General features: G+C 44.5%; 1 protein-coding gene across 2 annotated transcripts in view; it reads right to left on the reverse strand.

Moving 5' to 3' along the window:
• DENND2A (DENN domain containing 2A) overlaps positions 1-19148 on the reverse strand; it is a 97243-nt gene that overhangs the window by 41158 nt on the left and 36937 nt on the right. For both annotated transcript variants that reach the window (XM_068972305.1, XM_068972306.1), the window contains 2 exons: positions 6865-6992; positions 5183-5304 (listed from right to left, as the gene is read on the reverse strand). In XM_068972305.1, the coding sequence (XP_068828406.1) occupies positions 5183-5304; positions 6865-6992 (250 nt within the window). The remainder of the gene's footprint in view (positions 1-5182; positions 5305-6864; positions 6993-19148) is intronic.

Consider the following 19148-nt stretch of genomic DNA (forward strand, 5'->3'; position numbering starts at 1 on the left):
TGGAAAGAAGTAAACCAAAGTGTCAACAGTGGTCTTCTCTGGGTGTTGGGATTACATGCAACTGTTAAAAGGCTTTTAAAACACACACACATACACACACATATATACATAATAACCATCTGTTTTAGAAAAAAAAATACAGGTGAGTATAAAGAAAAAATACAAATTCCCAATTACAGATGATTTTTTAATTTACACTTCTTGGTATTTAAAACGAATTTTACAATGAGAATGTTCTGCTTTTAGAAAACGAGGTAATTTTTTAAAAGGACACATATTGAAAGCCTAATTCTATAGCTTAAGCAAACATACATAAATAATAGTTATGCTCCAGGCACTAGTCTAAGTGGTATACAAGAATTAATTTGATTAACCTTCACAAGACCCCTCAGTTGTTCAGTCGCTCAGTCATGTCTGACTCTTTGTGACCCCATGGAGTGCAGCACGCCAGGCTTCCCGGTCCTTCACCATCTCAGAGGAGTGTATTATTATTCCCGACTTTTACCAGTGACATACGGATATACAGCGATAAGATCATTTGCCCACAGTCACACAACTAGCAAGCGGTCTACGTGAGTTTGAACAGAGGCAGTCAGGCTCCAAGACCTGCACATTTGACCAGACACTGCCCCTACATAGCCACACGAGGTGACAGATGGTTTGTTGGTGGAAGACGATGTGGGTGAGCTACCCAGGTCAACCAGTGATTTTTTCCCCCTTAAGTGTCAATACATAAGAAAGAACATTAGGTTTCCTTTATTACAAAAAATAGTTTCTATCATATTCGCTGTGCTGTTCTACGTGTGGGAATAACAAGAAAAGAAAACAGCCCCTTCTCAGGAGCTTGCCTCGTGTGTTTGTAAGCATCAGCATCGGCCCCCAGCTGCATGTCTCTAGTGTCTGAGGAAAACCTGTCCAGTCACTCCTCACCTTTCTACTAGAAAGAGGCACAATCTAGTTAAATAACCGACCCCTCCAAGATGTCTTAGGACCCTTCTGTGGCTGGCAGAGGAGGTTGTCATGGAAAGATTGCTTCAGTAAGTTCTAAGTCCCAGATGCAGCCCAGATGTGGCAGACACTCCATGAATACTGGTGCGCTAATGGAGGTGGTGGAGAGGTCTGCGGCTGTGCCCGAGGACGGGGACACAAACCAGACACCCAGATGTGGGAAGGCAGAGGACTGCGCATGACGCACGGTCTTCCTGATGACTCGCAAAGGCCGCAACGGCCTGCAAATATGAGTGGCAATCAGATGTGCACTGGGCAACCAGGTTATCTTTCTGCAGGATAGCGCCTCTGGACTTCAAGTCTCATTGACAGGGTTACCTACTGTGTTTCACTGCTTTAAAAAAATTAATTATTAAAAATTATTGAAATTTAATTATTTTATTTTTGGTTGCACTGGGTCTGGGTTGCTGCATGCAGGCTTTCTCTAGTTGTGGCTCAGTAGTTGCAACTCTCTGGGTCTAGAGTACAGACTCAGTAGCTGTGGTGCACAGGCTTAGTTTATCCCTGCTACGTAGATTCTTTCCAGACCAGGGATTGAACTTGTGTCCCCTGCACTGTCAGGCAGATTCCAATCTATTGTACCACCAGGGAAGTCCTCTGTTGCACTACTTTAGGGACAGAGGACCAAGGTTTTCTCTAGCTTGGCAGGAAGGGGAAGAAAAGAGCTGCTAAGGGACTTCCCTGGTGGTCCAGTGGATAAGACTTCACCCTCCCAATGCAGGGGGCCTGGGTTCGATCCCTGATTGGGGAATTCGATCCTGCATGCATGCTGCAACTAACAAGCCCGCATTGCTGCAACAAACATCCTGAGAGCTGCAACTAAGATGCAGCACAGCCAAAATAAATAAACATTTGGGAAAAAAAAAAGAGAAAAGGGCTACTAAGCCTTTATTTTCTGATTCTAGGGAGGATCACCCCAGTTTTGCAGGCAGATTTGCTTTGGGTAGATGTTTTCCATTGTTCTGAAGTAGAACTGAGTAAGATACGAACGGGTCAGACTGGGTGTGACAGCCTTCTTTTTCCTTTTTAAAAGAGTTTTATTGGAGTATAGTGGATTTACACTGTTGTATTAGTTTCTGCTGTGCAGCAAGATGATTCAGTTATACATATCCACATATCCACTCTTTTTTAGACTCTTTCCCCATCTAGGTCATTGCAGACTATTAAGCAGAGTTCCCTGCGCTATACGTAGGTCCTTATTAGTAACCGTTCTATGCACAGTAGTGTGTATATGTCAAACTCAACCTCCCAATCTATCCCCCACCTTTCCCCACTGGTAACCACAGGTTCATTTTTCACATCTATGACTCTATCCCTGTTTTATAAATAAGTTCATTTGTACCTTTTTTCTGGATTTCAGTTATAAGCAATATTATAGGACATTTGTCTTTCTGTGTCTGATTCACTTCACTCAGCACGACCATGTCTAGGTCCATCTATGTCTACTGCAAATGGCATCATTCTGTCCTCTTTATGACTGAGTAACATTCCACTGTGCACATGCACTGCATCTTCCTTTTCTATTCCTCTGCTGATGGACCTCATGACCTAGCTGTTGTAAATGGTGCTACAATGACCACTGGGGCATGCATCTTTTCAAATTATGGTTTTCTCTGGATATATTCCCAGGAGTGGGATTGCTGAATCATATGGTAGCTCTATTTTTAGCTTTCTACAGAAACTTCATACTGTTTTCCATAGTGGTTGTATCAATCTACATTCCTATCAACAGTGTAAGAGGGTTCACTTTTCTCCACACCCTCTCCAGCACTTATTGTTTATAAGTGCTTTCTTTCTCCAAGGAAGAAAGACAGATAGCCAAGAGGCACATGAAAAGATGTTCAACATCCCTAATCATTAGAGAAACGGAAACCAAAACCACAGTGAGGCCTCACACCGGTCTGACCTCACACCGGTCAGAATGGCCATCATCAAAAAGTCTACAGACAGCCTTCCTCTAAGCCAGACTCATTCACTGAGGGAAATGAAGGATTCCCTAAATGCTGAGCACATCCAAATTCCAGTGAAAACACAAACAACACATTTCAAAGGCAAGTAGAAACTATTGGTCAGTTATTGGCTGTCACGGATTATTCATGATCACGCTCTTTTCCATAGGAGGAGAAGACAGCAGTTAATCGGTTTTGGCAAGTACTGTAGCAATTGATTTGGGCCAGTAAGATCCAGCCTTCATGAAAGGTTCGACCTTCCACTCTCTTGAGGAAGATTCCCTTTGTGACTATCAGGCCTTATGTGTATACCCTCCGCCCGCCAGCCAATGCTGACCTCAAGCAGAGCCTAGAGAGGAAGTTGGCTTCTTTTCTTAGGCTGGAAACAGATCCTTTTGATGGTATTTAAACTGATACTTGTAGCCTGGATTCGGTCTCCATTTAATTTCTTCAACAACTAAACCACTGTATAACAACTACTTACGGGAAACACAAAGAAACCAAATACATACTTTCTGACCTCGAGGAGCCTACAGTCTAGTTGAGGAGATATTTTTAAGACATATTACATGACTCAATAGATGGTTAGATAGCATCACTGACTCAATGGACATGAATTTGAGCAAACCCCAGGAGATAGTGAAGGACAGGGAAGCCTGGCACGCTGTCATCTATGGGGTGGCAAAGAGCTCGACACGACTTGGTGACTAAATAGCAACATGACTTAAGTCAGACTTCAAACCATCAAAATAAGAGATGTCATAAGACGGAATATACAAATTAGTGTAAAATGAATGCTTAGCCCATTGAGTGTTACAGGAGAGCAGAGGGGAGCAAGTCCCAGGGACTAAGATGGCCTGGAGGTTTTCTGAAGGAGGCATGACTGAGCTGGGCCTTACTGGACTGGGAGAGGTCCAGGCAAGAGCCAAGGGCAGAGGCAGAAATGACCTAGCGCAGGGCTGGGCAGAGCACAGCATGTGGACCGCATCTGGGCCACCACCTGTTTCTGTACAGGCCATGAGCCAAGAACAGTTTCACTTTTAAATGACTAAATATGTATATATATATTTTAAATGACTAAATATATATATTCATATATATATTAAGTGACATGTGAAAACTATATAGAATCAAATTTCAGTGTCTGTAAATAAAGCTTTATTGAAACACAGCCTCACTGACTGTTCATATATACTCTGTGGCTGCTCCTCACCACAATGGCAGCGCTGAGCAGTCAAAACAGAGACCATGTATTCATTCCCTGGCTCTTCAGAGAAAACATCTGCTGCTCCTGGGGCTATGACATTAGAGGCAGTTAGCAGGCTTTGGCCGGAGAGAAGATTTTATATGTAGGAACTGCGGGAAATGGGTGCCCAGGGATCCATTATGAAGAATGTGTAATGTTATGTTAAAGAATATGAATTCATACTAACGTGTTCTCTGTTTCTTTAATTTTGTCATTTCAAAAGTATATAAATGAAATCATGTAGTATGTAAACCTATGAGAGTGGCTTTGTTCACTTGCCATAAACCTCTGGAGATTTATCCAGGTTGGTATACATCAATAGCTTATTCCTTTTTAATGCTGAATAATATTCTATCATATAAATGTGCTGTACTATATATAACCATTCACCCACTGAAGGACATTGGAGTTGTTTCCAGTTTGGATCATTATGAATAAAACTACATGTGTTAAAAAAGAAGAATATGAATTCAGTTCCTAGGCAATGTGTTGAAATTATCATGTATGAGAATACAGTAATATTATCTGTATGTACATAGTACAAAACTGCAAAAGGTTCAAAAAGATATTCTGAGAAAATGTCAGTGTTCTTTCCTGACCTCTAGACACCCAGACAACTCTGCAGAGGTGCCTGCTAACTCATTCTTAGCGACCGTTACAGAGACATTCTTGCACATTCACAAACATATGAGTTTATGTCAGAACATTCTTCTTCACAGCTGTGTAATGTGGATGTACTATCTTATTTACAGCTGGGGAGAATTCTGAGCCGGACGCCACAACGCTACCTTAGGAAGCCTTGCTGAGCAGAGGGTTCCAGGAGAACCAGACGCAGGAAGCAGAGGCAGGCCGCTGACGAGCAAATCCAGGAGCCTGCAGTGTGGATGCCTGGCATTCCCGTGTAACCCAGAACCCCAGCTGGCTCAAGGCCACGGTGCTGGGGACCCCCTCCCTGCACCGTTTCTCTGGGGGCTCATACCTTGGCAGGTGTGTCAGGGATGGAAGAGGTGGGAGAACCTGGAAAGTTCAAGACACACTTCTTCCCGAGGCAGCGACCATGTAACTCAACGTCCTCATAAGGGTTTTCCTTCATGGGCGGATCTGCAGTCAAAGGCAATGAACAGATCAGAAACTGGGAACACCAAGGAAGCTCTCCTTATCAGATCTCTAGGGAACACCTTGGTCTCTCCTTGTGGGGATGTGTGTTGTCTTGTTATGCATTCAGCCTTCCTCTTGGTAACGGATCTCGGTTTTCACTGGGGTAAGTCTCTGTCTCCCCATTCTCAGATGTGTGAGCTTCACTCCTGGTCTCAGAGCTTAAGCCAATCTGGCCTCAGGGACCACTCCTGGAAGGGCTCATATTCCAGGCCTAAGCCCACTGTTGCATGGCATTCCTGGACTCTGAAGGTGAACAGGGACCTAACACAGTCTAGTGAGAGTGAACCTCGGGGTGTTTGCTGGGACTTGCAGGAGACAGGCTTTCCTTTTTTGCTGCAGGCAGGGACCCTGGGGAACTGATGGCAGCCATCATGGAGATCGTGGGACACCTGCTGAGAAGGGAGCTAACCTGAAAGATAAGAAGGAAGAGAAGCCAGTTCTGGTCTCGTGACACAACCAACTCCCTTTGTTGTTTCAGCTGGGTTTTCTGCTCCTTGTAACTGAAAGCTACCCTGCCAGGCACACACTAAGAGGAGTCCAGATCTCATATCCATTTTGGACCTGGGACATCTACTGCATTGGCAGGAACCTGTCTCTGGCTGCTTGGACGCAGTAATTCAAATAGTATTAGTATTAGCGGCTTAGTATCGCGCTTCTTCAAGTCTCACGTTTCTTCCCACCTAGGAGTTTATTCCAGTGCTGACGACTGTGTGCATGCAGGAACGTGTGTGTCTGCCTGATCTGCCCCTTGCCTAGGCACACAGATGGGTTTTTCCCTCTCACCAGCTCGTTTCTTCCCCGCCACCCACCACCCCAACATATGCAGACATAGTCTGAGTGTACATCTCACTGAAACTGTGATCCTCCCTGAAGATTTTAACTCACCAAATCTAAATGCACACAAGCCCTGTGAATCTGAGTCCTGTTTTTGAATCAGAGAATTCTTGGGAGCAAGGCCAAAGTTACTTTTCAAATACATTTCAGTCTGAAGTTTGATGGCGTTACTGCCACATTCCTACAGTTTTGGAAAGAGTACGGTAGTCTTCAGTTTTCCTTCATTCAGTAATCACTACAATTCATCAAGAGTCTGTCACAAGCCAGATTTTACCTACCATCTTCTCCAGTCCTCTAACAACCCTGTTAAGTATCTATCATCTTCCTTAGCACAGAGATGAGAGAAACGAAGTTCAGAGACGCTAAGTGGCCGGCCTAATGTCACACAGCTAACAAGTAGCAGAGTCAAGATTCAGGCATAGATATTGAGGCTCCAGGTCCCGTGTGTTTTCCACCGTTGCCACGCTGCCTCCCTGGCCATTCATCGCCAGCGCTTCCTCTCATGTTCTCTCACGTATTTCATCCTGGGTCACTCGTCCACCCGCCTACCTGGCTCTCTCATTTGAGTACATGTTTGTCTTCCAGCGTGTGTGTGTTTCAAGCAGCCAGCCCCACCTCCCTCCCGCTCCTTCTCACAGGCAGACTCACGCAGACATTTCGGCCTCTTACCTAGAATGTCTTCATAGACGTTCTCCTCCGATAAAGTGCGTGTGAGCCCCAGCTTAGTCTGTGCGTACCAGTCTACCCTGCTGTTCTCAGAGGAAGACTGCAGTAAGTCTTCAAACTCATAGGACTTCCTGGGTTGTACAAGGTGGGAAGAAAAAAACCCCAAGAACTTAAATCAGATTAGGCTGGTTCAGACAATATATGCCATAAAAGTTTTTTTTTTTTTTCTTGTAAAAATTTCGAATGCCAAAATCAACTCTGTTTCTTGTAAGACAGTGTGAAAATCTTCAAATGTGAGATGTGGCTTTTACTTGTGAGAATGTTTATGCTATTATGCCAACTAAAGATTGTAGAGTATACATTTAAGTACAAACCCCACTTTGTAAGTAAACATATGTAAGGAGGAGATAAAAAAGAAAGGAAGTGAAACATAGAGCTGCTATCTCAGGACTGAGGGATGGCCTCTCTTCATTTTGCTTTTCTGGATTTTCAAATGTTCTACAGAACACACATTAATAACCAGAAAGGAGCAGTGAGGGCCAGTTCAGAGCAGAGGAGAAGCCTGGGTCCCACCCCCTCTTTCTTTCACCTAAGTGGTTATAATCAGACACCCAAAGGTCAGACACCCAAAGGTCAGCTGAGGCACCCCACCGAACTCTGAGATCTGTAGAAACATGGCTGGCTCTCTGTCTGGGGCCTGGCTTATGACCACCCTTCCCTCATCCTACATCCACTAGGACTGAATAAATCTAGACACAGATCCTGAATCCTTCATTCACAAGTCTTTCCTTCTTGGATAAACTACCTGAGCTGAAACTTAGTGTCCTGATTTGTAGATAGTAATTAGGACAGTAGATAGGACTGTCCAAAAAATAGAAAAGAGAATGTTTATAAAATCCTTGGCACCTAATAAGCATGCAACAAATGTTAGTTATCATGGGAGGGGGGATAAATTGGGAGATTGGGATTGACATATCCACACTACTATATACAAACAAGGTAACTAATTAAGAACAGACTGTTCAGGAAACTCTACTCAGTGCTGTGTAATGATCCATATGGGAGTGGAGTCTAGAAGAAAGTGGATATATTCATATGCATGGCTGATTCACTTTGCTATACAGCAGAAACTAATACAACATTGTAAATCAACTAGTCCAACAAAAAAATTAAGACCTAAAATGTTACCTATTATTATACCTGCAGTAGGAATTAGCAACCCACTCCAGTATTCTTGCCTGGAAAGTTCCAGTGTCAGAAGAGCCTGGAGGGCTGCAGTCCTCAGGGTTGCAAAGAGTCGAACCCAACTGAGTGACTGAGCATACCAGCTATTTTTATTATTGTTGTGGTGCTACTAATTATTTATGCAGCCAGTGCTGTATTTACTGAGGGAGGCACCGCGCTCAGGGTTTGATAATGAAGGACTAAAACAGTCAGAGTCCTTGCCTCAAAGAGCTTACATTCTAAGGAGGAACACAGATGTCCAACCAGCTCACACACAAGTTCAATGACAGAAAAGTACAGGTTGGGAGGATATGGAGGAAGCTTCAGTTCAGGTTGGGGGATGCATTAGGGGAGGTCTCAATGAGAAAGTCACTCACTGAAGCTGAGATTTAAAGAATAAAAAGAACTTAGTCGGGGAAAGAGTGTCCCCAAAAGAGGGATGGGCGTGTGAGAAAGTCCTGAGGTTACAGAGACCTCAGTGCATTTCAGGGAATGGCAGACAAGACAGACAGTTAGCTCACTGGACTGCAGGAACAGGGTGGAGAGTGCCGTGCAACAGAAGGGCAGAAGCAGGCAGAGGCTATCTGCCTGCTTGCCAAGCTTTGGGGATTTCTTGCATTTAAAATGTTTCCTTTTCCACTAGCTTCTTTCTCTTTCTTTAAACACGCATGTGACGCTCAGTCGCTCTGTTGTGTCTGACTCTTTGCAATCCCGTGGACTGCAGCCTGCCAGGCTCTTCTGTCATTGGAACTTTCCAGGCAAGAATACTGGAGTGGGTTGCCATTTCCTTTTCCAGGGGATCTTCCCGACCCAGGGATTGAACCCGAGTCTGTGGATTCTTTACCACTGTGCCACCTGGGAAGCCCAAACATGCATGGGGTTCCTCTATCTTAAAAAGCCTTCCTTTGAAGCAATGGCCCTTGCAGTTCTGCTATTTCCCACCTTCCTTCCTTGCCAATACTTTTAACTGGGGGGAGAGGAGAAGCAGGGGTTATTCTCTTAGTTTACCACGGTTCACTGGTTTTTCTTTCCTTTACTCTCTCAACCTGTCCGTATGCATCCTTTTTCTGAAATCCCTCCTAAAGGTCATGAGTGAGTTTCTGGTAAAACCTAACCACTCTGCTCCTTTCATTGCATGACACCACTTGGTCTCTACAGTGAAAGGCAGCAGCGCTCAAAGTGCAACCCATGGGGCAGTGCTGGGGTGCCAGCTCTTACCAGTCCTTGCTAAGCTAAGTACAGAGATTGACAGTAAGTGTTTATAAACTTTTCAAGCAATCTGAAGAATGGACTTACAAAACAAACAAACAAACAAACTGAGGCTTGTATACTGATGAGATTTTTTTCATTTCATACCTCTTATAATCCTTTCTTACTATATTTGACAAAAGTGTTGTTTGCATTGTTCAGCAAAGGATGGGGCACACCTCTGGAGGACCTGAGGAGGCGGATGCAAGGCGGCCCTAACTCCACACGCCCTGTCAGACCACTCTTCCTGGCCTGCACTGGCAGCTCTCTGCCTCTTCCTCTTTCTAGGTGTAAGAGTTTCCCAAGGCTTCTCCTCTTTAGGATCTATACTATTGATTGATTGGTTGGCTGTGCGGCTTGCAGGATCTGAGCTCCCTGACCAGGGACTGAACTCAGGCCCCAGCAGTGAAAGTGCACTCCTAACCACTGGAAATCTGCACATCCGAATTCATCACCCCTTATCTCCATCCCACCCTCATTCCTTAATACTTGAACTCGGCACTTAGGAACACAAAGACGGGCTTCTAGGCTGGATTTCTATGGCCTTAAGTCAGGCTGGGAGGCTCAAACTGTCATCTGGGGTTCTGGGGCTTAGGAACAGAAGGTTATGCCCCAAAGGAGGGGATACCGACCCATGAGCCCCTTCTTTTTCCCCTTGAGGTGTCCAAAGAGGAGAGGAAGGACTGAGCTTCAGAGCTCTGCTAGAAGGGGCTGGGGGAGGGGAAGCAGGTCTGAGCTGTTTCTCTAAGATGGGAATGGGCTGTGCTGTGAACCCACCCTGAACACTTCCTAGTCCGGGTGCTGTTAGCCCAGGCTGGCAATAGCCAGCAGGTGGACTGGGGCTGGAGGTGTGGCCCAGAGCACGGTCAAGTAACTGGCTAAGAGGGGCCAGAACTCCTGGGTTTCCCCTGCTGGGCCAACCAAATTTTACATCAGCTAGAGTCCTCAGCACGTACACTACGTAGTAGGGAAAAGGCACGCTGTTCAGAATCATTCATTCAATACTTACTGAGAGCTGACCGAGTGTCTATCTTGGATCAGCACATTCAAACTTTACCACAACCCTGTGACAGATTACTGTTATTACACACATGTTATGCACGAAAAACACGTCCAGAGACCTAAGGTAAACTGTTCCCAGTTACAGCAGGAGAACCCAGGAAATCTGGTTGGAGTAAGGCAAGGCAGGAGGAGAGCTGCAGTCACGGGCCCCAAATTAAAACAGGTGGAGTTTCCAAAGGTTTTTGTGTGGAATCTGAACTAATTTTAAAAATGTATTTGTTTATTTATTGGCCTCACGACTTGTGGGATCACAGTTCCCCAACCAGGGACTAAACCTGGGCCCTAGGCAGGGAGAGCTCGGAGTCCTAACCATTAATTTCCAAATTAATTCCTATATAAAATGATATTATGCATTACTGAGCCCTGCCCAGGTAAGCCCTCTATCTCCCTCTATTTTCCGTAATGCAACTAAACTATATGATGAAGAGATGCTATGAGCCCTCACAGGGCACACAGGGTGGGGCACTTCCCTGGGAGCTGAGTGGTTTCTGCCACAGCGGCAGGAAGCTCTACTCCCAGCAGCAGAGGAACAGGGTGGTGGTCACTGCCACAGGTAAAGCCTTGACTGCCTGGGATTCCAGCATGACCCTGCCTAAGCTAGGTCTTTTCTTTGACTGCAGAAAGGGGCTGCAGCTGGGCCTTGCTTTGCCCTGTAGAGAGCTCTATCATTGTCTGCTGTTAAACACCTCGCATCTCATTTGAGGTATCGATGAAGCAATATTTGTGTAGGTCAAACCTTAAAATAATAAAATTATTATAAAATATTTGTGAAACAGGGGGCTTCCCAGGTGACACAGCGGTCAAGAATCCACCTGCCAATGCAGGAGACACAAGAGATGCTGGTTTGATTCCTGGGTTGGGAAGATTCCCTGGAGGAGACCATGGCAACCCACTCCAGTATTCTTGCCTGGAGAACCCCATGGACAGAAGAGCCTGGCGGGCTACAGTCCATGGAGTTGCAAAGAATTGGACATGAATGAGTGACTGAGCACGTACGCATTTATGGAATAATATCTGAGTAGTTTAAATGTTTTAATAATAAATGCCCTAACAATAAAGATGTCTGTATGCTAAAGGCTCTCCAAGTCCCAGTGGATGGCTCCCTTACTTCAAGCATATGTGACAAGAATCTGGATCATCTGTTGGGGTTTGTTAGGATGGGATTAGCCTGTAATCCAAGTAGCTGCTGTCAGACACTCTGGGATTTCAAGCTATAATTTGAATGTTATTTATGATCTTTCCATATTTTCAAGAATAAGATGATAATACAAGGTATCAGCTGTATTTTGCATTTGATTACCAACACATAAAAGGTAACACCAGTCTAAATAGTATTGAAAAGCCCACTTTTAAAATGTTACAAACTTCCCATTAAAAAAAAAAAAGCTGACTAGAGGACAATTAATCACAGTGCAAAACTCTACCATGCAAAAGAATTCATCACAGGATTTCTTAAAAAGAAGTTCCATTTCTGTATTAAAATGTTGCTTTTCAGGTGGCTAATTCTTATACAGGAAGCCTGAGAGACAAACTTCAAAGCAACATGAAACTACTGTCCATACATGGTCAAGAAGAAACCAGAAATCTTTACATGCCCAGCTTCCAGAGGCAGTGGGAAAAGAAAATTCCAATCTTATTGTCCTGTGTTGGTGACATATTTTCACCAACATCATAGCTGTATTAGGTGGCTGGTTCCTCCTCAGCACTATCTCTATCATCTGCGGAAATGCCCCTTGGGACTGCAGCCCTGTTGTCCTGAGGCTCATTGATTAAACTAATCATCCTATCACTTAGCTGAGTCCTTTCTATGAAAATACTTTTTTAACTCAGCAAAAGGTTTTAATACCTTGATTTACGTATTAACTTTAAAAGGAGATTTTGAAAGGCTAATGGTGACCACACCTAGATTGGCTTCTTTCTCATTTACACACTTCCATGTTTGTTCCACATCCAGCTGCACGTTTCATAAGAAAGAAAAGAAAGAAAGTGAAGTCGCTCAGTTGTGTCCGACTCTTTGTGATGCCCACCGGGTTCCTCCATCCATGGAATTTTCCAGGCAGGAGTACTGGAGTGGGTTGCCATTTCCTTTTCCAGGGGATCTTCCCAACCCAGGGATCAAACCCAGGTCTCCCGCATTTCTGGCAGATGCTTTACTGTCTGAGCCACCAGGGAATGTTTCACAAGCACCTCCCTAAAGAGTGGAATTGAACTCACAGCTGGTGACGCAAAGGTAAGAAGTCCCTGGGACTTCCCTGGTGGCCCAATGGTTAGGACTCCACACTTCCACTGTGGGGGACACGGGTCTGATACCTGGTTGGGCAACTAAGATCCTACGTGAAATGTCATGTGGCCAAAACCAAACTAACAAACCCCAAATCCCTGCAATTTCAAGTGGCATTTTGGACGTCATTTGTGATTTTTTCGTATTTTTGTAAATGAAATACTAACGTGAGAGCTCATCCCATGTCTCCACTTATATGACGAGTGGGTACTTCCCTGACAGTTCAGTGGTTAAGAATCTGCCTGCCAAGGCAGGGAACATGCTCGTTGGTTCAGGAAGATTCCGCATGCCTCAGGGCAGCTAAGCCCATGCTCTAGGGCCCAGGAGCCACAGCTACTGAGCCTGTGCTCTGGGGCCAGTGCTCTGCCACAGGAGAAACCACTGCAGTGGGGAGCCCACGTACCGCAACCAGAAGAAAGCCCACACAGCAGTGAGAACCCAGGGCAGCCAAAGTAAAACAAACAGGCAGATGGCGCAGGGGAAGCTCAACATGGACTGCAAAGGCGGTCACCATCCATCCAAGCGCTTATGCCTTAAACCTGGACGTCCCGTGCAGGTTTTTCTCCATTACTGCCCACGTGGAGCCAACTAACCAGAGCTCTACCTACACAGTGTCCCTGGGATCCACCGGCTTCTTTCAGTCCCCTCTGCAGTTACACTGCAGGGTGACCCCAGGTGTGTGATCTTCCTCCCACCCCCAACAACTACCCACCCTGTCCCCTGGTGCCCCTGCCAGTCTCCACGCTGCTGTGGAGTGGAGGGGCAAGCTCTTAAAAAACACAAATCGGACTGTGTCTCCCCCCTTCCTAAAAACCTTCAAATGCTTCCCGTTCCTCTTCAGTAACAGGCCCAACCGTTGCCTGGGCTACAGTGCTTTTTCAGAGCTGACTCTCGAGGCCCCAGGGTCTCAGCTCACACCCTTCCTATCCCTCTGGCCCAACCCTTGCCTTTCACGTCCTCCAGTGGGCTCAAGACCTTCTTGCCCCAGGGTCTTTGCTTGTTTGTTCACTCAAAATGTATCCCTAATCCCACAGCCCACCCCTGTGCCTGGGGACCTGAGGCCCTTGTACCCAAGCCAGCCTTGTTTCCACGACAGGCTAGTTGCCCCTGCTGAACATTCCCACAGCACCGTCTGCTTCCTCACAGCGCCGAGGGTGGTGAATAACAGACTAGGTGTGTAGCTAGTGTGTAGCTCCATCACTAGCTTGTTAAGTTTCATGAGGGCGGGGTCTCAGCCTACTGTGTTCCTTGCTATAACCTAACACTGCACAGAAAGAAGAAAGAAAGAAAGCGAAGTCGCTCAGTCGTATCCGACTCTTTGCGACCTCACGGACTGGGGCCTGCCAGGCTCCTCTGTCCATGGAATTTTCCAGGCAAGAGTACTGCAGTGGATTGCCATTTCCTTCTCCAGGGGATCTTCCCGACTCAGGGATCAAAGCCGGGTCTCCTGCATTGCAAGCAGATGCTTTACCATCTGAACCACCAGGGAAGCCCCAGTCCTACATAGGTATATACATAGGTATATGGCAAATATTCGTTGGCTCAATAAGTGAGTGAATATTTTTAAAGTTGGTTTTAATGGCTACCTTTACTGCTTACAATTCATCCCTATTTGAGGGTAAAAAATTTTTTATCTGTATTCTGAGAGCTGATTTTTTGAACACATTTTGCCCCCAGAATTATTTTTGGTTGTATTTAAATCTGCTTGGATGGCCTGAGACCCAGCACCTACCTAAAACATGAGCTTGAAACCAGGAATGCCGTGCTCTGAACCCCTCAACCCCCGCCCCCAGCTGCCACAGACCCTGCTTCCCTCCATGCCAGTGGGCATCCCCGGTGGCTCAGATGGTAAAGCGTCTGCCTGCAATGGGGGAGACCTGGGTTCAATACTTGGGTCAGGAAGATCCCCTGGAGAAGGAAATGGCAACCCACTGCAGTACTCTAGCCTGGAAAATTCCATGGATGGAGGAGCCTGGCAGGCCCCAGTCCATGGGGTCGCAAAGAGTCAGACACGACTGAGCGACTTCACTTTTCTTCCATGCCCGGTGACCAGGTACAGCTCTTTTTCTTGGGGAGGGCACTCATACCACTGCTACTGACCAGGGTTCCTGGCCTCCTTCACCAACAGAAATTGATCAGGGACCAGACAAGCAATTCAGGCAACACTTTGTTCAGGCAACTCTGCAGTAGCCAGCGAGAACGAACAGCAGGTCCCCTTGCTTGCTCACTGGGGGAGGTGAGCCGGTTCCTTATACGATGTGAGGGGAGGGCTGTGTCTAGGGGTTGGGCCAGAGGGGTGACTTACGTGTTTTGCCCATCCCTTAGGTGATACTGTGTGCCGAAGACATGCACAGTCCCCTGCTTTTGCTCCCCGTTCTTCAGAAGTGGTAGTTGCATTTTTCGGTCTCTTTGGACCTTTTGTTTAGAATTTCCCCCAACAGTGCAGTATTTTGTTGTTGAGGAGCAAGCATTGCAGCTCTGGGTTGAGCTGTGCAAGCGTTGCAGCAAGCATTGTAGCAAAGGGTCCCAGGTGCCAGCCTGTCACCCGGTGATCTGAGTAGGGGGCTAAGCAAGAGTACCTGATTTCAGCTCTAAGCTCTCACTCTGTTACTGGGTAGCTCCTCCGTCCCGTGCTATGACTACACATGTTGGATTTCCGCTTATCTCTGTCCTGGATCCAAAATAGAAATGTAAGAAGAAAAACTATCCATGGAGAAGGAAATGGCAACCCACCCTAGTATTCTTGCCTGGGAAATACCATGGGCGGAGGAGCCTCACGGGCTGCAGTTCGTGGAGTCGCAAAGGGTCAGGCACAACTGAGCACACACACACACAGGCAACCCTACTGTGGCTATAGGAGAAACAATCTGCCTTTGATACGCAACCAGTAAAACTGTTCACCTAAAAAAAAGTTGGAAGCAATCATTGGTGTCACAAACAGCTAAAGTCTGGAGAAGATTTTAATAGCGTTGTAAGAGCAAGACTTGGATATTTATTGGTAGTTGATCTAAAATGAATAAGCTGAATGACACTGTCAAAGTTAGTCTGGGCACCACTCCTTCTGTCTCCTTATTACCTCTTCAAAGGATTCTCAAACCAATAAATAAAATATTAAGCTAATTTTACTCCTCTTTGGAGTTAAAAAAAATCATCTTTTACTCCACCAGGCCCTTATTAGATATTGAATTGTTCAGTACAAATTCATATTGCTTTAAGGATATTGACCAAAAAAAATGATATTCAGATACAGACATCCTCGATGGGTACACCATATTAGAAGATTTTCCTAATACTTTTAGGATGGGGAGGATTTTGGAAAATAAAAAGCTTATGCACAAAGATGATCTACTTTGACCTTCTTTATCAAATTCAAAGCTAATATATGACATACTAAGGATAATGAACCCTAGAAGGAAGCACTGTAAAAGAGAGTACGAACTGAATTACCCTGCACATTTTGATGCACGTTCAGTACATCCCCCTAAAAAAGGAAGGGGGACAATACAGCTAGCTCAGTTTATGTTATGATGGTCCTCAAAATTACCTAGAAAAGCTCTTCAGAGATCCTTTCTCTGAAAGAGATGGTTATTCATTTCAAAGTAACATTGAAGCTGGGTCAAACAGAAAAATGTAACCGTTTCATAGGAGAATGTTTTCCTAGAATGTTTCAGTCATCATGGAATGCCTAAACTCTTCACAAAGAAGCAAAAACTGTCTTGCGGACTGTGGAGCATGCAGGACTGTAGCTTTCTTCCTGAAGTGAAAAGGTTGATTCATTGCCCTCACTTTGATACTTAACAAATGCTGGAGTTTCGAAGAGAACTACTTTTCATTTTAGCTTTGTTATCGGTTTGATATATAACTTTGCTCAAATTACAGACCTTCTATGTCTCTTGCTTTTTATATAAATGCAAAAGTTTACTTTTGAAAGATTAACACAAATTGTATGCTATTTTCTGCAAAAATATGTTAAAAGTATTTTAAGCTTACAGAATAAAAAATATGACACCTTTAAAAAGATATAGCTAAAGAGATGGGACTAGTCAGATGAGAAACACTAAATGATATATTTTCAATATTTTCTTGATTGGGAATCTGTAGCTTGATGTAATAAAACTATCTTGAATCATAAAAAAAAAGAAAAACTATCCTTAGCCACTGTTGTGTCTAATATCCATCATTTCCACCTTCTCAAGAGAAATAAAACATGACAATTACTGTTCTAATGAAGAATAATGACCACTCTCTCTACTCTCATCTTTTTGTCTTCCAATGCAACTGCTATTGAAATTTTTAAATGAATTTGCAAAGTCAAGCTTCTCAGATGCTTTCAGAGTAACTTTTGCTCTAGATCTCAAATGAATCAAACAATTTGCCTCTTTGAAGATTTTTAAATATTGTTTTTAGGCATGGGAGGTTGCCTCATGACAGACTCATAATGACAGGGACAAACCACAGTGTGGCTGGTACATGAGAGACTAAACCCGTGATAGCTGAGGGTGGCTGCCCAGCTGGACTGCCAAGGGGGTCCCCATCAGTCCTAGAGAAGATGGAAATTATAGAATCGATAACAGTACCACATGATTTGGCAGCCATTTAATGACCGAGGTTTCATGTCCTCAAAAAGTTCTCAAAGTCTTACACTAAAGCCCCAAGGAAAGGCTGAATCTATGTGATGCCAAGATAATCGGTTGAAAAGTTGAAATTTTGGTCATCATGGCTATTCGGTTTCAAAAAGATCCAAAAACTGCCATGTGATCAAATTAAACTAAAATAAAAAAATCTGAATTCAAAATAAAACATTTTGGGGATACAGACACATGTGAATTCGGGATGCTGCTTACACTTAAAAAATAATAACTTTTCTTGTTAAACGTCAGCCTCAAGGCATTCCTGCCAAAGTTATTAAACGTATGCCATAAAACATACATAACCAAGTTAATGCTGCTGTAGGAACCTTATCTTTGGAATTTCCTGACATGTGAGGGTTTCTCGTGTTCCGTTTTAGGATTGAAGGCGTAAGTCCTTGCATTTAATTTCCTGGGGCTTTGGAGAAATGAAGAAAGAAGAGAGAAGAAGGGGAAGGAGGGAAAGGAGAGAAAAGAGGGGGGAAAAAGAGAAGGAAAAATAGGAAGAGAGAAAGAAAAGAAAAAGAAAAAGACATTTTCTCAAACCCAGAATTGGAATCCATTGGTTTGGCTCTTGCTGAGGTGGACTAATAGGCATATGAAAATAAGCTGGATACATTCTCGGCAGTGCACAGCCTGGCCGTGTAATTCTAAACCCTCATAACCTCAAAATCCTTAATCATTTCTTTCTTCAACTTGGCTTGGCTTTCCTGCCTCAGAGAGGACAGTAAGTCTGCCAAATTCAGAGTTAAGCCTTTTCTTTTTTTTTTTTTTTAAGCGACAGGACCACAATAAAGAGCATATTTTGTTTTTTAAGAGTAGAAAGCGAACATCTTGCCCTCATCACCTCCATTGTACAATTTCAAACAAAACGAGAACTCCAAAGCCAAAAGTTCTTTAAACACAGCTGATGCAACCATATCCAAATTGGCCAAAAAAAATTTCATCTTTGGACTGAAACAAAGTAACTTTAGCTGGTTTTAGAGAAAATGCTAGAGGACTGAAAAGAGCAGATGGTAGCTAAGAGAGAAAAGATAATGGGAATAACTGTTCACCAGGTTGATCTGTCTACCCACAGATGACACAGTTCAAAGACTCCAATTTCCCAGAACGAACCTGCCCCTGAGAAAGAGGCTCTCTTTGGAGGAATAGCCCAGAAAGGGCACAGAAGGGCTTCTCTGGAGAAGCATGGGGGACAGAGGCGGAAAAGTCACGAGAGCACCCAGGGCTCTCAGGTTGGCGCTGGTTTGGGAAAGAATTTAGAATGAGAGGTGGAGTCAGACTTTCTCAGCACATAAAGAAGGAAGCCTATGAATTCTTTTATCCTTCTCCTCCTGGATGCTCAGTTATGTCCGACTTTTTGTGACCGCATGGACTGTAGCCTACCAGGCTCCCCTGTCCATGGGATTCTCCAGGCAAGAATACTGGAGTGGGCTGCCGTGCCCTCCTCCAGGGGGTCTTCCTGACCCAGGCATCAAGTCCAGGTCTCTTATGTCTCCTGCACTGGCAGGCGGATTCCTTACCACTGAGCCACCTGGGAAGCCCTCAAATTCTTTTATAGACATCACAAGACACTAATACCAAAGCTGGTAAAGTTAGTACAATAAAATCCAAGTATAGACTAGTCCCGTTTACAGAATACTTATACAAAAATCTTAAACAGAATATTAGCATTAATAGGTCAAAGAAGAAGAACCATATGATCATATAAAGTTTCTGAAAAGTAATTTGACAAAACCCAATCCTAATTTTTAAAACTCTTAGCTAAAAAAAAAAAAAGGATTACCAGTGGACACTACCTTGATAGAATGAAAATGTAAATCCAGCAGGAGTGCTTGAAGGCA

The sequence above is a fragment of the Capricornis sumatraensis genome, chromosome 5 (genome assembly GCF_032405125.1).
Source record: "Capricornis sumatraensis isolate serow.1 chromosome 5, serow.2, whole genome shotgun sequence".
In the NCBI taxonomy this organism is placed as follows: Eukaryota; Metazoa; Chordata; class Mammalia; order Artiodactyla; family Bovidae; genus Capricornis; species Capricornis sumatraensis.